The sequence below is a fragment of the Gadus morhua genome, chromosome 14, assembly GCF_902167405.1.
Source record: "Gadus morhua chromosome 14, gadMor3.0, whole genome shotgun sequence".
Classification (NCBI taxonomy): domain Eukaryota; kingdom Metazoa; phylum Chordata; class Actinopteri; order Gadiformes; family Gadidae; genus Gadus; species Gadus morhua.
Genome location: NC_044061.1, coordinates 17243154 through 17266130, shown reverse-complemented (window position 1 = coordinate 17266130; position 22977 = coordinate 17243154). Strand labels below are relative to the sequence as shown.

The following is a 22977-nucleotide window of genomic DNA, read 5'->3' as shown; positions in this document are numbered from 1 at the left end:
GAATTTAGTCAGAAGAAAACAGGCAATTTTGTTTTGGATATGTGGGCTTTATTCAAATTGCAGCAGATTACATTTACCATTTGTCCCGTTCTTTAACAGATTTTTAGCGATCATGTTGTTTAGGAAAACAACCACATGGTTTACATCTAAAAAGAACATGCAGCAATGTTATACATTTGTTCCATAAGAGGAACAGCATGTTTTCGCTTGGCATCTTGAAGTGTTACAAGTTAACATGTAGCAGGCATCAGGGGTTTTGTAAAATATAAATGATTTAAAAGAATAACAAGTCTATGTATCGAGAGCATGGTGAGAAGCATATTTTATTTTCCCAGTGTTGGGTTCGCACTTATCACTTGTTAAATGCTTATTACACAGACCGCTTCAGATATTCCAGTGGCAAAGCAGAACTTGAAGAAATATATTAAGGGTTGGAATAATCAATGCTGCTGTCATGGCTTTGGTTTCAGGAGGAGCTGGAAAACAAACAGAACAGTAATACATTTGCATAATCAGTTGTATTTTCGTAGGCTGCTTTACAGTAGACAGTATACTGAATAAACCTGTAGGATATGAAACACAGTTTGACGGATGGAAAACTATATTTAGTCAAACATTTATGTCAACACAAGGGGCCAATAATAACAATGTTCTCCCATGTTTTCTCCATGAAAATTGGGCGAAAAGAAAGGGGAATCTTTACCATTTGCAGAGGCAGTTGCCATCCCTTCCCTTGGGGGGGTAGTAGTCGCTGCAGGTTGGTTTCCAGCGCCAGCAAGGATATTGCTGGAGGGGAAGCGTTCAAGTGCTAAGCTCACAGCTCCCGACCTGATGGTGTAGGTGGTGGTGGACAACCAGTCTGTCATGTTTGAAGTACTTTTGAAGTTGCGACAGGGGTCAGGACAATTGTGAGAAGGCAAGGTAGGCATGCAAAGATGCACCTTACACTCCGTAAACATCTAAAAAAGACAACAAATTAAGCAAATGACAGTTCATTTTAGTTCAATGACTAATCCTAGTTATTGAATATGTTCAATTAACAAAATAAAAAATGAAATATTTTTAAGAAACCCCATGCTCAAATGGTTCTTATTATGCTTTCAGATTGAAATCCTTTGGGCAAATTATGGGTTGGCTTTAGGAGATGATAAATTACAATATTACTGACCTGTTTGTGGTTTCAGCTAAGAGCAGCAAAGAATTATCACCCAGACCAATATAGACATTTCTATTGTAAAAATAAATAAGTACCACTCCCAGCACAACTCCTTCTACCTCTGCTTCAAGCTATAACATGTTGATGGGGATGCAGAGGAGGTGCTTCCGAAAATGCATGTGTGTGTGCTAAAAGGTTTTTTGGTCAGTGGCTAGGAAATATGGAGAACAGACATACTCTTGATCCATGTATTTCAATGCTGCTTATATTAAGTCGGTAAGTCTTGAAAGATTTGTCTGGAGTAAGAAGTTCAACGATGCTGCTGGAACCCTCACACCTAGGGAAAGTGATCGTTTTGAATGATAATATAAATCAATAATAATACAATTCATCCATAATTAATGCATAAAAACGGTGCATGTAGTATTAAATTCAATTTAAAGGGACATATCTCTGCACTCAAGGACACCATACAAAGATACACAAAAGTCATTAAAGAGAAACAACAATAGATACAAATAATAACAATAGTAAGGGACATAGCAATTCGCATCAGATGGAAAAGGCAGTTTTGAACAGATGTGTTTTGAGCTGTCTTAATTATCCTTACCCCTGTTCAAGAAGTGTTTGTGGGTCAGAAAGGTCCTCTGTCACTGACCAAATACAATTTTCCACAAACAGCTCCACTCTGCCCTTCCTGCAGTTGGACATCACGTACAGGTCCAGCTGTTCAACCTGTGGCTGGGCAGCAGGAAAAAGTCTTCTCTTTGGTCTTTGCAGCTCAACCGCCTGCAAGGCATACCTAGTTGGTGTCGGAATTCTCAAATGGCGAAAGGTGGCATTTTGCATGATACTTGAAAATGGCCCGTGGTCAGGCAAGGAAAAATCAAGCCAAAACGAGACACTGCCAAAGATCTGCTCCTCTTCGCCAATAATGCTCCTGTATTGACCTTGGGCCTTGACTGGTGAGATATGGCAGGCAAGCGGGAGAATGAGTGAAGGCAGGCGGCGGATCATGGTGTCGCTGTGCACGCTTTGCAGAGTGTTGGTATAAATTAGCACTGAACCCACATGCTGGACAGGAAGAAGAGAGATAAGACAAGATATCATTCATTTATATATTTTGTACTTATAATATAATTATATATAAACAATAATTCTGCCGCAAGAACATAGGATTGATGAGCTCTAGGAACACTACTTGTAATTTAAAAACTGAGTTGTGGTGTGTAACTTTGTAGTATATACTACATTTATTTACTGGGGTGTTGCTTGGCAAATTTCTGTATGCATGTATTTTTGTAGGTCTCTCAAATAACAGTATTTGATCTCATCGAGACTTCCTGTTTAAATAAAGGAAATAAATTAAAATGTTTAATGTCTTAATGTCCTTTTTACATAATGTCATTCATAAATACTTCAGATAGAAAGGATTAAAATTATCATAAAAAAACAACATGAGTGGACCATAGTGGTAGTTTATGATCCTTACCACCCTCTTGGTGCCACAGCCGGTCAGTGGGATGTGAGCAGTCAGGTGTGTGTTGTTATAGGAGACGGGGCAGGTGGGGCTGTTGAGCTTAATGTTTTCCAGGTTGATGTTCTTCAGTGTGATAACTGGGAGCACCAGGGTCATCTCTGTGTCCGAGCACTCCAGATCTTGGGGAAAAGAGGCGTTAGATGTGGGGAACACATGTTTATACCGGCGCCGTGATATACTCTCTATGGACTCTGTAAGGTCATTTATAAGCATGCTGCGTTTATTAAAGATGGTTGCATTCTCAACTTGTTCCTGGAGGCAAAGTCATCGTTTCCCCTAGAAGGAAAGAAACAAAGAAACAAAACAAACTTAGCCTATGCAAAGTGCATGCATTTAATCAGGTTTAGGATTTATTATATGTGTATCTTGGTAAAATATGTTTACGCTGGTTAAATCTTACTTTGATGTATCCATAGACATCGAGGTTCTGATTGTGAACTGTAAAGATGGAGAATGTGTACATACCAATATTAATTTATTCTTCGATAACGGATGCTCTTTTCTAGATCCAGATTTCTACATTTAAACAATTTGCCTTATTGCTACTTGTTTTATCTGATATTAACAGAGATATAATGGCTGGTTACATACATTTACGTTCTACACACAGTGACGCTGACCTGATTGTATTAGCAGAGAAGCAGATGGGTAGGATAGGAGGCAGTGTGTTTGGCGCACAGACCCATGTGACTTCTTTAGTGCTCATTGTCTCATTTGTTATGAGGCCTGACATGAAGAGGTCAGGAGGGCCAACTACTCCAATCTCTACAACACTGCAGAAGACAAAATATAAAGACTTTTACACAGAGCGAAAAATATAAAAATAAAAAGGGACATTTCTACCTCACAGCTTTACAAATCTGTGTTGTTTGAATTAGTTTGAATTGGCAGTTGAATAAAAACTATTTCGGTCAATATTCTTGGAATAAAGTTTTGTATCTTCCGGAAAATTGAATGAAACCCCTTCTGGATACCTCTCCAGCTCTGAGGTGAAGGTGGCGGTCAGGTTGACTTGTTCATATGGCAGAATGATCAATCTTGTATCCCTCAGAGGACTTTGGCCAGTAGCAACTGGTTCTGCACTGCAACCAGAAGAAGACGCTTCCTCCACTGAAAAACAGTAAAAGGTTATGATGACTTGCACATTTAAAATGGAGTAAAAACAAGGGATATCAGAGGAGGAGCAGGTTACATTTGTGGCCAGCACAGATCAATTTCTCTTTACGTATCTTGTCTGAGAGCACATAGTAGTAGTTGCATTTTAATGTTCACACTGTGTAACCTGGGTTTTGGGCCTTTCATGGAAGTTAAGCCACACGACTCACCAGTAAGGGAGAGGTACACAGGGATAGAGCTGAGTGGCTTGGGGTCTTCATTTGAACTCAGTTTGGATTGGGGAAGTAAGTCCTCCACCATTAACATCACAGAGTACTGGCCGGCAGATGCTTCTCCGCTAAATGACAGCATACATTTTTCCTGGCAAAAGTAATTATTACCCAAATAGATCTCAATAAAACAGCTTATATAGCAAATATATTGTATCTGCAGGCATACAATTATGTATGAGTCTTGTTTTCATTCCCAGCATACATGCTAAATAAATGTATGTTTTTAACAAAAATGTTGATGATGAAGTAATCCATAATGGTCTGCTTGGAAAAATCGGTGCTAGGCTAGAGATATTTTATACATACCCACATAATTGTTTTTACCCACCGTTGAAGTTCTATTTTTGGGGGACTTAGACACACATTTCCTACCTAGCATAACAGATTATTTTATGCAAGGGAAAAGTCCCTTAATTCTGAAGAAAGAAACCTTGCGATGGAACACGGAGTAATGGAGAGGGCAATGGGTGTTATAATGGTGAAAAGCAAACAAAGTTGAAGCACAATTAAATTGTGCTAAAATATACAATTTGCAATGATCTTATGTGGTGGCTAGTGAGTCAACTTATTGCCGTGGGGTCATGATGGTTAGTAGTTATGAAAACAACAAGGCTCACCTCATTGAGCTCTATAAAAGAGTGTTGGGTGCACCCATGGCACTCCCCCTGGTCTGCACGGGCAAAGCGGCACCGAACTGGGTCCTTGTCCAGGTCGAGGAGGGACAGATTGATGCGGTGAGGGCAGCCAGCAATGGCCCTGTGGAAAGGTAAATCCCTGGTATCATGCCACATGAACCCATGTGGTACCAGAATATGACAGTATGGGGTCATAACAGCACAAATAGATCAAAGTCGGTATTGTCATGCATAAACAAATCATTATGGGCCGGTAATAATCTATAGTTACCTATTTTCCCCTCTGGAATTAATAAAGTATAAACTTAATTCCCTACTTTCCAATTATATTAATAACTAGTCATCTATTTGGTTGGCAGACACAAGGATTATCTAATTGATTCTCTAATACTAAACTGTCTCAAAAATGTATTATTGTTGGCATCACAAAATTAAACGAAATGATGGTGAAGGTCTGTGTGTGCAGGGATGTGTAAGTGGGCTTTGATTACCTCAGAGGTGGTGGGAGGGCAACATAAGGGGGTCTGTTGAGTTTGGTGGTATTAGCTCGTACCGTGGCCTCCGTCCGAATGAACACATCCCAAGTCACTTTGGACCTTTAAGAAATACCAAAGCAAGCATACTGTTTGTCTAAATGCAAGGATCTGAACATTAAAGCAATAAAATGGTCAATCAAATTGATCATTTCTGAATAGAAAGTAGTTGACGGCATACCCTAATTCAAAAGTGGCCCTGTAGTTGCTGGGAATAGTCTTCTGCCATCTGCGGATGCACCAACCAGGGCCGGGCTTTGTGCCAGTGAAAGGTGTAGTTGTAGGATGTACTTTGCAGTCCTCCTCACCCTCAGCACACACTCCAGTCAGGTCTGGACACGGGTTCGGTGCAGCCACCATGAAATGGGCTCTCACCTAACAAAGAGTATTTTTTTAACACCATTATGGAGGGACAGTACCGAACAAGGTCATCATCAGCACTGGAATCAGTTCTGAACAAAAACAAAATAATCAACCCCTCTTATAATAGTTGTATGACAACGGCTGGAATTGCCAGGGGGGGCCCTGAATACCCTCTCCAAAAATATACTCGAACACCTAGGAAAATAAAAACAGGAAATTACCTTAAAGCTAGGGCTTTAAGATATAGACATCAGTGTCTATGAGAGATAGATGTGTATATATATTGTAGAATGCAATGAGCAGCCCATAGTAACTACCTGGATACAAATAGAGTAGCTGGGTAGAAACAAAGTAAATAACTGGAGAATGGAAGAATGCACTGCACCCATTGTTTCCTCAGCATATGTAGTATGATATATCCTAACTATTTCCAAGACAAAGTCAAATCTAACTTATTCAACCAATACATACAAATGTTAAGGCTCCAGGGCATCACTGGGGGTGGAAATAAAGCAAGAGGTGCTCACCGTTTTCCCTCCATTGGTCTCTATAGGGACAACATGGACCACTGCACCCAGAGGAGGGGCACTGTGTGCTGGATCCAACTGTAACAAAGTCAGACTCTGCACCAGGACCACCCAAGTAAAGCTTGACAACATCCCAGCTTGTCACTCCAGACAGGTGTAGTAAACCCTTTGGGGCACAAATGTTGCAATGGTGAGTATGCCTACTGAGCTAACAATGCCAGCTTATTCATTTTTTTCACGGGGAAATATGATCTAGTATTTTAAAGCCCACACAAATGTGGCTATGGATGGTTATTTTCACAAGACATCATTAAAATCTCTTCAGTTTCCATTTCTACTCGTTGGACAGATATTGAGGGACTAAGTGAATATCCTACATAACCATTAACATTTCAAGCGTTGACACTATTTATGCTGAGCATTTGCAATTTTCTAATTAATTTGAATTGATGCGTTAAACATTATCAAGGAACAAATTTTAAACCAGTTCTCCCAAAAAGTTAGAGATTAATGCAGAATCAAGTTAACATGCTTACCACTAATGCCAGTATTTGCCAAGATGACCAATAGTTCTTTAGAAAACCTCCCAACCTGTTTATGTTGCATATATTCACATACAATAGAATGCAGTGCTTACCAGCACAAAACATAAAAACAAGTCTGATTACCAATTGCAATTGAATTCTTCTAGATCCTTCACTCAAAAGCGAAACCCTCAGCTGAATAGTTTAAAAGATGCATCACGTTCAGCTACAATACACAAGGAAGTTGCTGTACCACTCAATTCGCTCACTGCATTGATATGGCTTAAGGGAAGTAGGCGGGGATTTAACATTAGAGAGAAGAATGATGTTGAACTTGCTAGACCAGAGATGTGACGTAAGAGCACATTGACCTATCAAAAGAAAGGATAAACTAAATCGGGCAAACATCTGCGAACACATTAGTTGTTAAACACATTGCAGTGTACTTTTTCTAAATGTTGACATTGTTTTGGTAGAAAACAGACAAATATTTAAAACAGATCTTTATTTACATTCGGTGGAATGTCAGAGTTGATGTTCATTTTGCGATGTACCTTTTGAGTACTGTATAAAATAAATGTATACTTTTAATAGCCTATATAAATGTAGAAGATTCTGTTCAATTGGTTTACTTAGCAAGGCTAATAATATGCATTTAAGCCAAGCGGTTATAAGTTTGTTCAGAATTCAGGAACATTGTAGTAGACTTGATGGTCGTTTTTAGAGGGCCTTCCAGGGGGCGGGGGGTTCCAAGTTCCCTGGTTCCTCGGTTATGATGGTCCACAATACAAACAGTCACCACACATCTTAAAAGGGTTAGACGCTTGGATGGGACCATGTGCCTCCTTCCTCCATTACTGGCCGTTCTTCACGTTAAGAACTTTCTCCTGTAGGACAAGCAAGGAAAAAAAAAAGGTACAAGTCATTATATTTGGCCAGGAGATACAACCAAGTTATGTGTTGAAGTGGCTTTCCTCCATGGCCGTGATCAAGGTGTACCTTTATCATGCACTCCAGTTTAACCGCGTCGGCAGCAAACTTGCGAATGCCGTCTGAAAGCTTCTCCACGGCCATGCGGTCCTCGTTGTGCTCCCAGCGAAAGGCCTTCTCATCCAGGTGAACCTTGTCCAGATCACAGTCCTTGGCTGCACACAGAGAGACACAACCAGAGGTTACACGAGTGGCACACTAGCCACCAGTCTTTGGAAATCATAACTACAAGTACATTACAAAAGTGACAGGAATGTCAGGTTTGTAACAACAACATATGCAATAGATAAGAACGTTACGTTACAACACTGGCAGGTAAATACTATTTGGGGATACCGTAGTCTTCTAAACTTACTTAATCATCATATTCATCAGAATATGAAGGGCTGTAGGGAAGATTCAAGAAAGCATAAAAGGGCAAGAGCCTCGCCTTCATGCACCTGTGATTGACAGGTAGGATGGATTCCCGGAACCAATTAGGGAGGAGAAGCCCTGATTAGCCATTCAATCTTACCTACAGCCCCTTTTAGCTACATAGTAGGCAAAACAGTAAATGCTTTTTGTTTGTCGTCTGTTCAGAAAGCATTAGACAACAATGGCTATATGACTTCAGGGGAGCCTCTGTCTGAGCTATACAGCCATACCGTTCTTCTCATTGAGCAACTCTTTGATAGTGCCATGGTCCTGGCTGAGTTCTTCCAGTAAGCCGGGGGAGATGGTGAGCAGGTCGCAGCCAGCCAGGGCCTTGACTTCCCCGGTGTTCCTGAAGGAGGCGCCCATCACCACAGTGGCGTAGCCAAACTTCTTGTAGTAGTTGTAGATCTTGGTCACACTCAGTACACCTGTATTTCGAGGGTACATATTAACATGCATAGCTAAATCTTTTCAAGCGTGTGGTCAACCAATCAAGAAGACAATCTATATTAGAGACACTGCAGATGTTATTGCTGCATGATCAGGTGTGGGAAAGGGGAACAACTTAGCCCTGAGGTCTTGGACTACTTTGGATGTTTTTCACAATTTACCCTTATTTTTCATAAAGAAAAATTATAATTTCTTTAGCAAAATGTCATCCATATTGGCTGATCATTTTTCACCTTGAGATCCTGATTCAAAACACAGGACATATGTGCTTAGTAAACACATACTACAACATTTGATTTTGTATCATATTCTTACAAATGAAAAACTGAACAAACAGCAAAAATATATAATATTGTAAACATGATCATGTCAAAATATATGAGAATTGATTGCATTTGAACCTGCAGGCTCTTATGGAAGAGCAAACCTTCCAACAATTGTGTTTGTATTGGTTGTTCAAACCACGTGCTGCAATTTTTTTTTTCCTATTGGCAAATAAGAAATCTGTGTAGAACTAGTACAATCATTTAGACAAATACATTTTTAAACTAACAGAAGCAAAACCAGTGCCCTCTGCTGGAATATCATGGTAGTATATGGAGCTAATCTGGTACATCTTTTCATAAATCGGCCGTAATATGCTTGAACTCAGAGGTTCAAAGAGCAACTTTAAACTGTCATATAACTTTATCGTCTTCATAGTATCCTTTGAAAGCATACAGACGTGCTTGAGAACTGGTCTACGACAGCTTTATCAGATCGCCGACCGTTTCCTTGTAAATATTAAGAAGGTGTGCCAGGCATTCAAGGGCTGTGTGTAAAACTAAAAAAAATTACCTGGGTCCTCGTGTGGCTCATAGCTTTTGAGGCCGGTGCTTTCCTTGTACCAGTCCAGAATGCGCCCCACAAAGGGTGAGATGAGGGTGACCTTGGCCTCTGCGCAGGCCACAGCCTGAGCGAAGGAAAACAGCAGGGTCATGTTGCAATGGACGCCATGCTTCTCCTCCAGCTCTCTGGGAACACACACACACACACACAACATCCAAGTTAACCCCCCCCATCTACACATGTGCAACTTGAAGCCTGTAGGGCTGTACCCCGAAAGTCGACATTGTGGAATTGTCTTTCCTGTTGTCCGAAGGGTACAATCGTTTAGGTTCTCATATATGTGCATTATAATAACGGCATCAAATATGATACAGAGGCTTAAGACACAGGATTTCCGTTCAATACGGATTATGATTGTTACTAAGCAGTTATTACAAGAGAACTTACGAGAGAATTTCATGTTAGGAGGAGCATGTACGTAACCTAGCTCTGTGTCGATTTGTTTTCAATTGATTGATTGCAACTTTAAATGAAAACTGTAAAGCTGAAGCAATGGCGTTGGAGCAGTCAAATGGAGTCATGGAGTCCGTCAAACGGACAAGATTAATTTGACTGATTATTTTTAAAATGTTTAGCAACCCTGGCCTACGCCCAAATTTAGGATTGAGTATGCAATTAGCGAGGCAGGTGATGTAGAAGAATGGCGAATATCGGCCACTCCATGTCTTGAGAAAGTCTCAAACGTTGTGAAAACAGGCTACGAGATGTAAAAAAACAGCCAAAATGTTCCCACCACAGTAATGTCATCATCTTTCTACATCATTACCAGATGCAGAGAGGTAGTCTCGGAAGTAGGACGACCTGCAGTTGCCCTGAACAAAATACTTTTTGTACTGGAGACCGTGATCGAACCCAATAAGAAGACAAATCATTTATATCATCACGTGTTAACGGTGCCTTTAATGTGGTACTCTTTAAGATATACCTATTTACAACAATAACGAGATACAACACGTCACATAAAACTAAAAACGTAGGTTTGTGGAATTTCGATGTACCTTGGGAACCATTAGGCTTGTAACACCCAGGTTGCAGGCGTCGTTGTTAGTGCATTGTGGGTCGCGGTGGGACCGGACTTTGATGCTCCTGATGTGAATCCGTAACAAAATATTGGCCTATGCCGAAAGCTTGTGAAAGCGTTTTTAGGTATTCTGATTTCCCATGCCTTTCTTGCACAAGGTTCAGCGGGCTCCAAATTTGTTGTCTTCAACTAATCTCTACATGAGCTGTACTCTAGCCAGAGCTACTATAGTATTTTAAATTAGTAAATATTTTTTGACAAGAGGAGATGTCACTAGCCCCAAAGACACACTACCTTGGAGTGCTTCTATAAATTTGAACTGGGCTGCCCAGTTTACATTAGTGTTTATTGGTTCCATAATCAAAAATATTTTTAAGACCTGTCGCAATTGTATTAAAAATTCATTGAAGCTCTAAAATTCAGATTATTGAATTTTAGACTTTTTAAGAACACGTGGAATCCCTGCATACAGTCTGTGCAAGGACTAATCTAAGTTTAGCCGTGCATGTACATGTCCATAGTGGTTTAGTCTAAAGACAGTAGTGGTTGTATGCTTATTTTCACACACAAAAAAGCCACTTCGTACACTTACTTCCCAGCCTGGATGCCCTCCCAGGTGGACGAGAGCTTGATGAGGATGCGCTCCTTGTCGATTCCCTCAACCTTATACAGAGCAATGAGCTTCAGGGCCCTGGCTACCATTTCATCCTTGTTGTAGGACAGCCTGGGGAGGAGAGATGAAACCATCAAACATGGTCACTATGGACGGAATAAGGCCATACTGTGAGCCTTCACACTTTCTATGGCACCCATCTCTGTAGTAGACTGTAGTAACTTCATGGTAAAACATTCTGGCCTCAAGACTACTTTTATTAAAGACCCAAGTTGCAATTATCAGTGTTAGACAATTAAAAGGACCTAGCGCATGTCAATGACAGGCACCATCCATTCTTGGCCTCTACTTTGTGCTTTTGTCAAAGAACAAACACTGGAGGAACTGGAAGCCTGCATTTCCCTGATGCTGAAATCAGTGGGACTCAGGAGTGTAAAGTTAAAAGAAGGGAGTTCTTAATTTAATGTAAAGGCCTATCCTGGGAGAAAAGCTGTACGTACGGCATGCCTCCTCTTACCGTGCGTCCACCTCGGTGGAGACCCGGCCTGGGATCTTCTTGAGGATCTCAAGGCCAAAACTGACAAAGAGTTTATCCATGATGTTGGTTAACTCCTCGTCTTCAGTTCTGAAGAGAAAAAAAAAAAAGACTTCAGAGCTTTGTAATTCTCATAATAGTTAAATTGTTACACCATGGGCAGTTGAGACCACTTAGTGACTACCATTTCATTAATGAGAAAGTGAGATCTAAAATTAAATTCATAAATCGGGCCTTAAAATCAGGAACATAATGGAATCATTTTGCAAAATATAACAGAGACAAACAACCGGATGCCATCTCCATGTGCAAGATCCGGATTATGATTTACAACTGAAGTTCATGTGTGCAATTTGTGCAATTTTGAAAACAATGAAACAACCTACCCGCCTTTGGTGATGCCATATTTAATGGCCTGGTCAACGAGGTGCTGGTAGGCAGGCATCTTGGCAGCAGCCAGGATGAGGGAAGGGTTGGTGGTCGCATCTTGGGGCTTGTACTCTTCGATTGCTAAAGAACGGGCAGAAATTGGGATTAGGATGGCAAGTTCCTATACAAAAGGTCATATCCACAGAATTAAAAAGAGGTTGGCCTCTAATCCTTTCCAGTAAGGACCAAAAAACAAATCCAATGTTCCCATCAACCAAATTTGCAATGTGAAGAAACAGTCACGGCCTGTCTACAAATCACAGGAGAAATTCATTGTTGCGTAATCTGAGAAGGCGTGAGAAAAGTTTACCATCTGGCTGACATCTACAGGACCATAACATTTTTCTCCATGTCTTCCAATCCATAGAAGTTAACAGACAATTTTAATTGATGCGATATACAAGAACTCAAGCATCAAGAAATCTGCAGTTCTCCCACTTTTTATGACAAAGCTCATGCTCACTAATGTAAACTTAAAATTGTCCCTACCTAAATTTGCACTTATTTTTACACAAATGTGACAATAACTGACATGCTGAGGCCTGCCATAACCAGCATTGGTTTAAAAGAACCAACGGCTGATTATTTTACCCAGAGTAACTACAGTAGTAATTTGTTTCGTTCTCTGCTTCAGTGCCTGTGGGCAGTCAACCTGTTTTATATTAAGTAGTCGTTTATGACAACTATATGTTTAGTGAACAAACAGTAGGCTATAGTAAAGTTACCTAAACCAATTTACCAAAAAAAGAAAGACACCTACAAATTACATCTTTAGTATCCAATCTGCACATAAAGGGACACATAAGATCGTTGTGACACCTGATGCAGGTTACCCATCCTGTTGAAGCGGTTAGAAACGCGTGAGGAAACAGTAGATGAGGACGTTTTTCTGCCTCGTCATCCTGACTCGCAGGGCAAGCAGGAAGCATGAGGAAATGTCCACATTGCCAAACAGGTTATCAATTACTTCCTCGTTCAGATTATCTATTTGATAACAGATTATAAAAAATCTATCGCATTTAAAAAATACCAAATGTTAAGTTTCCAAACAATCACCAATGAACTATTTAAAGGTATGTCTAGGTTATTATCAGCTAAAACAGACAAAAAAAAGTTAATGAACGAGGTGTATTGTTCAATGCAACATAGAGCATTCTAGTTGCGAGCAGCTGTGTACGATATTGCAAGACGAGCAAGCGAAGTTAAATATGCATTGAGTTACGTTGATCTAAAAACGCAAAGTAATCTGCAATTAAAAACAAAGCTAACACAAAGTTCCTCATGTCTGAAAATGTTAAGGTCTGAAATCGGATTCAAAAGATTTTACCTCATTCTCACGGCGAAACTTGAGACGAATAATTAAGTCATGAAATAACATGACCTGCTGTTTAGCAACTCAAGTGCGCAGCGCTGTACCGTTAGCCACAGTTAAATTTTGGGGATTGGATTGAGATGGCACGGAGGTCATTCACATTACGATTAGCGATCACTTCCCGTAAGCTGCTAGGCTATCGAAAAAGTAAAAATGTTACCATTGAAATCCCCAGTGTCGGCCACTACTACAGTGTATTTCTTCAGTTGGTTTAAAGCTGACTCCATTTTTCGCCGTTTGTCCGGTGACAGACTAGACATGTTGATGAGGTACAAAGAGTCTTTTATACACAGTAAACACGTGAGACCAGATGGAATTTCAGCACCACGGAAGCGCCGTGAAACAGGAAGGAACTACCCGGAACCAGCCCTTATTATCTAGAGTCAGACCAACGCGGCCGCTGCCCATTTAGTTAGTTATTATCTCGTGATCTACGGCACTTATTGGGTCGTTTAATAACTAATAATTATTTAATGTTAGGACTACGGTTGACCTACATACCAATTCCAAATCTTAAATTATTAATAATGACTTCTTCATTATTATTTGTGTTAAAAAAACAACAAGATGTTCCGTTGAACGACACCCTCTGTAGGTTGTTTAGATCAACTGCAAAGAGTGACAACCTTATTCAAAAAGAGAACGGTTTTAGAATTAATATTAATTTAGAATCACTGCACATTTTCTTATTTGTATGCACAAGTTAGATATCTGCTAGTTTTACTGAAATTAATGTATATTCAATCATGTTTGTCGCAGAACGACGAACCACAGCCGACAATCCAGCATGTAAAATTGTAAAAAAAAATCGAATGCGTGCTCATTCTTTCCGTAGACGAAATTGCCATTGCTTTGTAAAGTTCACGACCAAATGATTAATGACATGTGTACTAATCTTACGTCAATACTTTATTTCACCAGTAGTCATCGCCAAAGGTCTATTTTGGCCAATAACTTGAGGCGTCTTGAGGCTTGATGAAGCCAAGGAGCAAAATAGAAAAACTACGGTCGGTGGAGGCAACTTTTAAAGTTGTTCCTTAGATTGAGGGATCGAGGATAACGAATAGAAGATAGATTAAGTCACTGGTAAGTAATTTATAATTTGAATTCATTGTCAGAGTCAATACATACAGAAGCTTCATATGGCTGTTGCAATATTGGCTGTCATTCCCTTTGATTCAACTCTGTATAGTTAGCTGGGCTTTATATTTAAATGTGTACAAAAATGTTCCGATTATTATGTTAATCAGCTATCACTTGGTGTTTATACCGAAGTGAATATTCATGATCGGGTAGTAAATTATGTTTTGGATTATTGGACTGGAGCCCTGACACAAATAACAATTCGCTGAAATCGGCAACTACTCATTCAGAAATGTTTTCAAATGATACAACATACTATTCATATTATTAAAATGAGTAGACAAAGTGAAACAATTGTGAATGGTTCTTTGTTTGGTTCAGGGCGAGTGAACAGGGATGTTGATAAAAAGAAGAGAAAACATGGAGAGCAGAATAACATTTGAAAAGTACCCAACATTCCAGTGTTTATTCCCCTCAATCCTTGGTGGGGTGGGACTGTGTGGTTCCTTGAGCCTCAGCTACTAAACCATGCCAAACGCAGTCATAGTTTACCATCTCACATGTGTCCTACACCACAGCAGTCTCTTGAGCCATGCCTATCTCTCTCTCTCACACACACACACACACGCACGCACGCACGCACGCACACACACCATGGTTCTTAGCATAGACCCTTTTCACAGAGGTGTCATCGAAAGGACAAACACAGGTGTCGCCCACTACACTATGGGTCTTCTACTTTCTTGGCCTAGGGAATTGAGTAGACGACTAGTGAAGATAAGTCTACTACTAATTCCCTGGTACATAAAAGGAGCATAGTCTGAGCATAGTCTGAAGAGGAACATCTGTGTTTGTTTTAGGACCTCTTTGAAAGGGGTATATTACTGCAGAATGGTGCACTGATCGATTACTTCAATAAAAAGGAGGTGGATGTAATTATCCAGTACAGTGAAACAATCATGTTGTTTGTTTGTCGTTTGACACGGCTCATGATCCTGCAATACTGCTCAACACAGTAGCTGGATACATCACAGTTGTATGTTTTTTTATTGTGTAATACAAGAGCACAACCTCCTTTATAAAGATCCAACACTCTTCAGAACCTCATAGACCTTCTGAACCCTGTCCATTTGCAGCCGAAACTGTTCACTCCAAGAAACTTCACCCTAGCGAACGATATAGTGCAAAGAAAAACTAGTTTGGACTCAATGTTTCCTCCCAAGTTTTGGTTCTTGTTGCAAAACAACAGCAGTGCAAATGATATGGACGCATATAGAAATAGCTGTGGTCGGAGTGGTGGTGCGAGTGTTTCCTTCAGCTCCTGTTAGTGGTATTTTAAAGGCAAGTACTGTGGCTGCGTTGTGTAGCTCACTCTAGGTGTGGCAGCTCCTGATAATTACGCTGAACACTGGCTCCAAAGAAAATGGACATGAATGTACTACACAGACAAGCCTTATGCTACCAGTTCCTTACTGTGTGTGCGTGCGTGTGTGTATTTTCCTCTGCCCATATGTTCATTTCATCCGCTGGTTTTTTTACTGCCTTTGTGAGCCCGATATTTATTCAGCCCCACGCTTCTTGGTTCTGCTGAGTGAACGCCCTATAAGGAGGGCTGGAATGAAAGGTATGTTGGCAGGAAATATGGATTTGAGGATAAACGGAGGAGAAATAGCAAAGCTTAAGATTAGGGTGGCAAGGACACTTGGATACCCCTCCTCCTTCTCATCTTCTTCATCCTCCTACTCTTCTTCCTCTGCCTACACACACACACACACACACACACACACACACACACACACACACACACACACACACACACACACACACACACACACACACACACACACACACACACACACACACACACATACATACAGTTACTCAACAGATAATAAAACAGTATCATCAGAGTATTTTATTATACATTGATTTGCTGTATCTGTACGACAATGTACGACAATGTACGACATCGGTGTAGAACGTAAAAAGCATAGCTAAACTCAACAACCCTGGGGGCCCCCAACATTGGTTTTAATGGCAGACGAAAGGTTTTGTTTACCTTTACAAACTGTACTCTGTTGGTGAGAAATGAAGCATAGCAATGTATCAGGTATGGATTCAGTTCTTTCTGGACCATTTTTGCCACCCGAATGTCTGCTTGTATGGTATTGAAGGCTGATAATGAAAACTAAAAATCTTACATAGGTCTTGGTTTGTCTAAATGTTTCGTATTTAATATTATGATAATGATGTTTAGTATATAATAATATGATAAATAATATGAACTAAGGAAATAACAACATCTTCAGTGCCACAGCCCTGGCATTAAATGCAGCAGCCAGCTCTCTCAGGCTACTTTCTTCATCTCCTCTTTGACAGTATTTCATTTTCCCCCTCTGCTTCTGAAGTCTTCAGTATATTTGATTCTAATAGCTCAATGGCTTATCAGTCCATGTAGTCAAGAATCTGTGTGAATAATAGAGACATTTCTATTTTGCGGGTCTTAGCAACTGGAAATGTAGACACAACATGTATTTTAAGATTGTTCATGGGAATATTCATTCACATGACGGCAATTCCCAAAAGGGTCAAATATACTGTATCTATATTGTTTGCAGCATAAAGGGGAAATTTTATCGTGCAGTTATTCACATTTGTCTTACAACTTATCAAATCAAGTTAATTTCAAAGGTAATGATTATTTTAAGTCTGATCTAATTGGTTATTATATCACCAATGGCTTACTGTGGCTGATATTAGTATCCCAGACGTAATTAAACCTCATAATCTTTTTGGGATTGTAGTATCCTTTACAACATTCATTACACACACACACACACACACACACACACACACACACACACACACACACACATTCTCAAATATTTGTACATTTACGCATAACAAACGAAAGACGCCACATACCCACACAGAAATACAAATACATACAAAAGCACAATCAAATACATGCACGCAAGCACACTCAAATATGTGCACAATCACACAAAGCAACCAACCAATAAAGACGGTGAGCAGAGTTGTGTCTTAATTGTTTGTTTCACGTAGTGTCAACAAGGTCCACGGTATGATTAGCATTCACCGCCTGCCACTCGGCAGTCCACAGCAACTTGTTCTCATTGAAAAGTTCACAAGGTATTTTCTTTTTTGTTGCCAATGCCTGAGGATTAGTTGCCATGGAAACAAAGCTTTCGGAAATCAGGATGAAAAGTTTACAGGGTACATGAGTGCTTCTATATCTATTTAAGATACATTAAGTGAAGTGGAAGTTTGAAGTTCTGGAGTGATTGATGCTGCTTGAGGGTATCTCACAGTATAATCTGTGCACATTGGTGCTTTGCTCTTCCTGTAGTCCTTCTGTTTCTGATTGGGGAGGCTTGGTTGAGGCAGTTATCATTGTTGGCCTAACATTATGGCGTATCTGAAATTGTAGTGTTGCAGGAGGATACTAGTAGCCTGACATTGCAAGACAAATTATTCCGAGGGGAGATATCAACGGGCGCAGACCAAATTGCCTCTGGACGCATTTAGAATAGACCTAACACCAATCAAAGCAAAGAAATATTTGATACATCAATGTGATTGGTCCTCCAACAACACATTTCCGGAATCCCTTTCCGATTTGACTCCTCTCACAACAACACCGCGTTTCATTTTGAATTATCCTTTTCTATTTGTATTACTTGTCTATTCTTTTTGTTAACTTTTGTACTTCTTTTGCACCTTGTTTATATTGCATCTTGTTTGCTTTGCACCTTGTGATCGGTCGGCGAAATGCATTGCGTATCCGACATCCTGACGGAGAACTTCAAAGGCTCGGGGTTCTCCGTGGTTACGGAATCGGATTACGGATTGCGTAGTCGGAGAAGTATACTTTAGCCTTTACTCGGGAGCGCGCAGTATTTAGATTGTACTGTGCATGTGCCCTGTCTTTTCCGCCGATTTGGCGATGCTGGATTGTAAAGCTGCGGTCACATCAAAAGACACATTTGTCGCCCATTCGTGTTTCGCCCAAGTTTTGTCCCGCGACAAATCATAATCCGTCGCTGTGCAAGTTTTATCAGGCGAATTCGACGCGCCACATCTTTTGACCGCCAACGGTGCTTCATGCCAATTCATTCTCAACCATGGCCGAGATGACCACCATGTATGTTAATTCCTATCCCCACGAGAGCTCTCCAACACAGCTTTTTGCCGTGATATTATATATCATATAATATTAGATAATATTATATAGGCTACTATTATGTATAGAGCTCCTGGAGTCGCAAACAGCAACAATCACTTTTTCTCTCTCTCGATGCTGCGGTTCACTCCGGACTGCAATGCATGGAACGGGTGGCAGGGAACTGCAGGGAACGCTGATTGGCTGTAACGTTACGTCACTCAAGGCAATGATGCTGATTTTCTGTCGTCACGCGTATGTCGCGCTGAAAATCCTTTTGAATGCGCTCGCCCGTGCAGGGCGAAAATATCGCGCTACAAATCAAATCTTGTCACCCGATTCACGTCTCTACGTTGACTTTGTATGGAGTCGTGTTGCCCCGTTGCGTTTGTTATGAACGCAGTGGCGATTCTAGGGGGTGGCCTGGGGTGGCCAGGGCCACCCCTGAAAGCTCATCGGCCACCCCTGTGGCCACCCCAGATGTGATAGGTAGTTGGTGAAGTTCGTCAACACAAGAAATACTGTCAATCAATGCGCTGCGTAGCGGTTATCAATGAAGTACCCCCCCCCCCCCCCCCCCCCCCCCCCCATCGTCGTCAACAATCGCTGCCCGGGACGTATCTACGTACGTTCTTTTCCTTTTTAGTATGCCACCCTAAGATTTGCTGTGGCCCCCATTGGCCACCCCTGGAATAATCTTCTGGAGGCGCCACTGTATGAACGCACCTTAATGCCACGGTGGAGAGCCTTAAATAAATACTAAATAAGTTGACTCAGGACAATTATTTGATTTTATAATGGTAGGAAAAGATGGCTACTTCTAAAAACGACAAATTGCCTCCGGGTTTCAACGAAGGGAAATCCTGCAAGAATTGGAAAAATGAAGTGGAATTGTGGAAACGTGTTCCGGACTTGGACAAGAAAATACAGGTAACCCTTCCTTTTACAGTCCCCTAATTACTCGGTATTTACCATATGAAATATATCTGAAATATACCTGAAATACTAAGAAAGACCTCCAATAAGTAGGCTACTGTGTAGTTGTGACTGTTTTAGGTTGGTAATAGCTAAGATATAATCGCGTGCTTCAAGCTTTGTAACATATATATTCCGCAACGTTACTAAGTAAAACATGACAATTTACGGAAAAGGGAGTAAGCAGTTGCAAATTATATGGTAAGAGCCTGGTAATACCATGGAAACAAATAAGGCTTCTAATCCATTCTCTGGTTCTTCCACTTCCTCATCAATCTGAAGTAGACTGAAACGCGACATGGAGGAGAAAGGGATTGTTACCCGCCGTTACATGCTGCCAGTCCGACATGCCGCCATTTCGACATGCCCCCATTCTATCAATTGACGACTGCATTTTATTAGTGTGTTACGAGCGCAGGGCGTGCACTTATTTAACATCCCCTGGGAATGTATAAATATTCTATGAAACTTAAAACTGGACCATTTATTCGTCAGAGTTGGATTTAATCTCAATGCAGGACCACTATTGGAGTGGATTGGACAAACATTGGAACGCAATGAATTGTTTGGAGTGCCGCGGCAGAACGAATCAAGGAATAGGCTCAGTTAACTTCATATCGGCCCAAAGTCAATACAATGCGCATTACAAAGGAGAAAGAGGAGTTCATAGCCCCCCCAGACACACCCCTTTCCACACAAATTCTCGAAGGGGGTCAATAAAAAAAACAGTTTGTGCCCATAGAAGGCAAATCCGTTAAACATTGATTGTTATAGGCTACAATATCCCCGACCTTTTTACCTATAGGTTTCCACTAAAAGGGCCAGTAAATATTCCCTCGCGGGCCGGATCCGTGTGTGTGTGTGTGTGCGTGTGTGTGCGTGTGCGTGTGCGCATGTGCGTGTGTGTGTGTAAGAAGTCAACTAGTAGAGCTTCGAAGACATGACCTCAACACAGAGACAAAAGCTCTTCAAATTAGCCTACACATTTTTGTAGGAGTGAATGTGCTCCAAAATTGATTGTTTGTTTGCTGACAGCCTGCTGCTGTGGAATTGCGGACAGGTGTCATCCAAATTGGCCCGTGTGATAAGCAACGCCTTTAAGCTGGGAACGGTGCGGTCCATCTCATGAACTATTCTTCATGATGGAATAAAGATCAGTTCAACGGGAGCATTAGTGCCAGGCAGCACACGGCAAATTATGCATTTATTTTTGTCTTGTAATCTCCCTGCTTCTGAAATGAGCGAACATCTCCGCCGGCCAGCGCTCGTCCGACCAGTGGACGAGCACTTTCTACTCTGCAGATTAAATCGCGCAACATTCCACTGTGCGATTATCCCTGTTGCGTATGCCCTCTCACATTGTTGAAATCACATGCTGGATGCTTTCATCTTTCTATGTGTTTTTTAGATAATGATCGGGCTACATTAAGACCACGTTGGGTATGTTATTGCGGACAAAAGGGGACATTTCATAGTTGATGGTGGAAACCAGGTCATTTTAGCGTCCCTACAGGCTTTTGCTGGGACTCGGGACATGCAACTCAAAATCGGGACTGTCCCAATCACCAATGACGAATGTCAGTGTAGGACACAACAGCGCATGCAACTAAGAAATAATGATATTAATTAATTAAAGTACAATGATAATAGTAATGCAATTTATATTAATGACCTAATGTCGGAATGGCGGGACGTTTGAAAAGGAGTAAAGTACCGCCACTCCAACCATGGAAACAGAAATTGTCGGAGTGGTGGGACATTTGAAAACAATGGAAGTGCCGCCACTACGAGAATTAGACGTCAATGTCGGAGTGGCGCTATGTCTGAATGGAAGGCGGTCCCCGTTACACGCAATTGTTGACCACGATTGTCTCCCGCCGGAGCCAAAGATCTTCGCGGACCCGAAGCAGGTGGTGAAGTCCCTGGAAAGGAATAATGTACGAGAAGGGGAGTAGATCCATACACTGACATTCTTCATTTAACTCACGGTTGCACCGAGGTGAGGCAACTATTTGTTCAAAGCAGCTAACTAGCTGCTCGCATCACGGGGGCCCCTCTGCACTCTGTTTTATGCCCACTTAGAACTGCTGCCATGTTCACGCAGCCTGACATGTTGATACTGTTCATATTTCCACTGCTTTAGGGTGCACTCACACTAGGCCATCTGGCCGTGGCCGTTGGCCGTTTTCACACCTAACCGTGCTCAAATGGCCCCATTGTTCTCTGGCCTGCACTCACACTAGGCCACACACTAGGCCTTAAGATCTCATTCACGATAATGAACTACGAGGCCACTAAAATATGTAATAGTTTACAAGTCATATATGTATGCATGATGTGCCTCTAGAAAGCACAGACGAAATAAGCGAAAGCGCGTCCATACAGAGAGAGGGTGCGATTTCAGATGGGGATTCCATTTTCAGCACGATACCGGCATCTTTAAATACTAGCATCAGCGTTCAGTCAACAATAATGATTGATTATTGAACAACGAAGGATCAGCACGCAAGAACACGCCGTGGACCATGACAGAGGTGGAGACGCTAGTGTGTAGCCCTGTCTGTTTATGTGTTGCGTGGATAGCATGCGCAGTTTCAAGCATGCGTGCTATGCGACCCGCCCACGCTGAAGAGGTACTATTGTAGATGGAAACAAGACGTAGCTGGAACCAAAGCAGGTCCACCACGCCAAGTCGTGGCGAGTTGAGCTGGTACTGTCGGTGGAAAAGAGGCATATGAGGATGTGATCCTGAAGGTCCAGGTTGGGCCAACAAAGTGGTAACTGCCCCATCTGTAAGGACTCATCGAGGTGACCATCCTACATCGCCTGGTTCTCAGCAATATAGAGCGAACAAAATACAAGGCTGGGGCGGTTCTGCAGAGGATGGTGGTAAAAATGTATTGTCACCACTCATTATTCGAGTTGTCTTCTTTGAGAATTAGCTTTTGCACAGGGAACATCTTCTCGACATGGCGAAAATTCCAATTGCATGCGCCGTAAACAGCTTTGTTTGAGGGCGTGGCTAACAGCCCGGAGGCGGGAATTCTGCTCTTCAGCCCCTTCCACTGCAAAGTCTGACGTCAAGTGGCTAAAGGGGCAGGAGGATGGAGAAGGGGTTTACCGTGGGGGCAAGTAGAGATCCTTCACACAGGGCATATTCCACGTCTCAACCACCTGCTCTATTACACTGTCAGTGGTGGTGAGTAGGAGAGTACCACTTTGTTATTTTAGAGAGGGATGAATATAGTAAGGCCTGGGGGGGAGGGGGCTTCACATAAGGCCAAATAGGATTATAGCCTTAGAGTGCGAGGAGAAATCGCAGATAGACATGAATTGTAGATGGCCTTTGAGATAAAGC

General features: G+C 41.4%; 3 protein-coding genes across 6 annotated transcripts in view; 1 reads left to right on the top strand and 2 right to left on the bottom strand.

Moving 5' to 3' along the window:
- Window positions 1–305: 305 nt before the first annotated feature.
- LOC115559310 (uncharacterized) lies at window positions 306–6932 on the bottom strand. 2 transcript variants are annotated; one of them, XM_030378123.1, is made up of 15 exons: window positions 6679–6932; window positions 6143–6308; window positions 5434–5627; window positions 5211–5315; window positions 4702–4840; window positions 4022–4172; window positions 3671–3806; window positions 3317–3469; window positions 3097–3134; window positions 2943–2972; window positions 2649–2815; window positions 1767–2230; window positions 1394–1493; window positions 704–959; window positions 306–476 (listed from the first exon to the last, which is right to left on the bottom strand). In XM_030378123.1, exons 2-15 carry the CDS (start codon window positions 6272–6274, stop codon window positions 385–387), a joined length of 2157 nt encoding a protein of 718 aa, XP_030233983.1. In that variant the 5' UTR covers window positions 6275–6308; window positions 6679–6932; the 3' UTR covers window positions 306–384. The 2 variants fall into 2 exon arrangements, with proteins under 2 accessions (XP_030233983.1, XP_030233984.1); XM_030378124.1 differs by having other exon boundaries at window positions 6811–6901.
- Window positions 6933–7154: 222 nt separating this feature from the next.
- On the bottom strand, window positions 7155–13795 carry taldo1 (transaldolase 1). Of its 2 annotated transcripts, none has more exons than XM_030378127.1 (8): window positions 13539–13795; window positions 11964–12087; window positions 11560–11667; window positions 11022–11153; window positions 9358–9533; window positions 8301–8498; window positions 7666–7811; window positions 7155–7553 (listed from the first exon to the last, which is right to left on the bottom strand). In XM_030378127.1, exons 1-8 carry the CDS (start codon window positions 13636–13638, stop codon window positions 7521–7523), a joined length of 1017 nt encoding a protein of 338 aa, XP_030233987.1. In that variant the 5' UTR covers window positions 13639–13795; the 3' UTR covers window positions 7155–7520. The 2 variants fall into 2 exon arrangements, with proteins under 2 accessions (XP_030233987.1, XP_030233986.1); XM_030378126.1 differs by lacking the exon at window positions 13539–13795 and adding an exon at window positions 12767–12812 and having other exon boundaries at window positions 7157–7553.
- Window positions 13796–13899: 104 nt separating this feature from the next.
- tspan4a (tetraspanin 4a) overlaps window positions 13900–22977 on the top strand; it is an 84070-nt gene continuing 74992 nt past the window's right edge. The window contains exon 1 of one of the 2 annotated variants that reach the window (XM_030378128.1): window positions 13900–14464. The gene's annotated coding sequence lies outside the window, so the exon portion shown is untranslated. The remainder of the gene's footprint in view (window positions 14465–22977) is intronic. The other variant, XM_030378129.1, reaches the window with a different exon arrangement.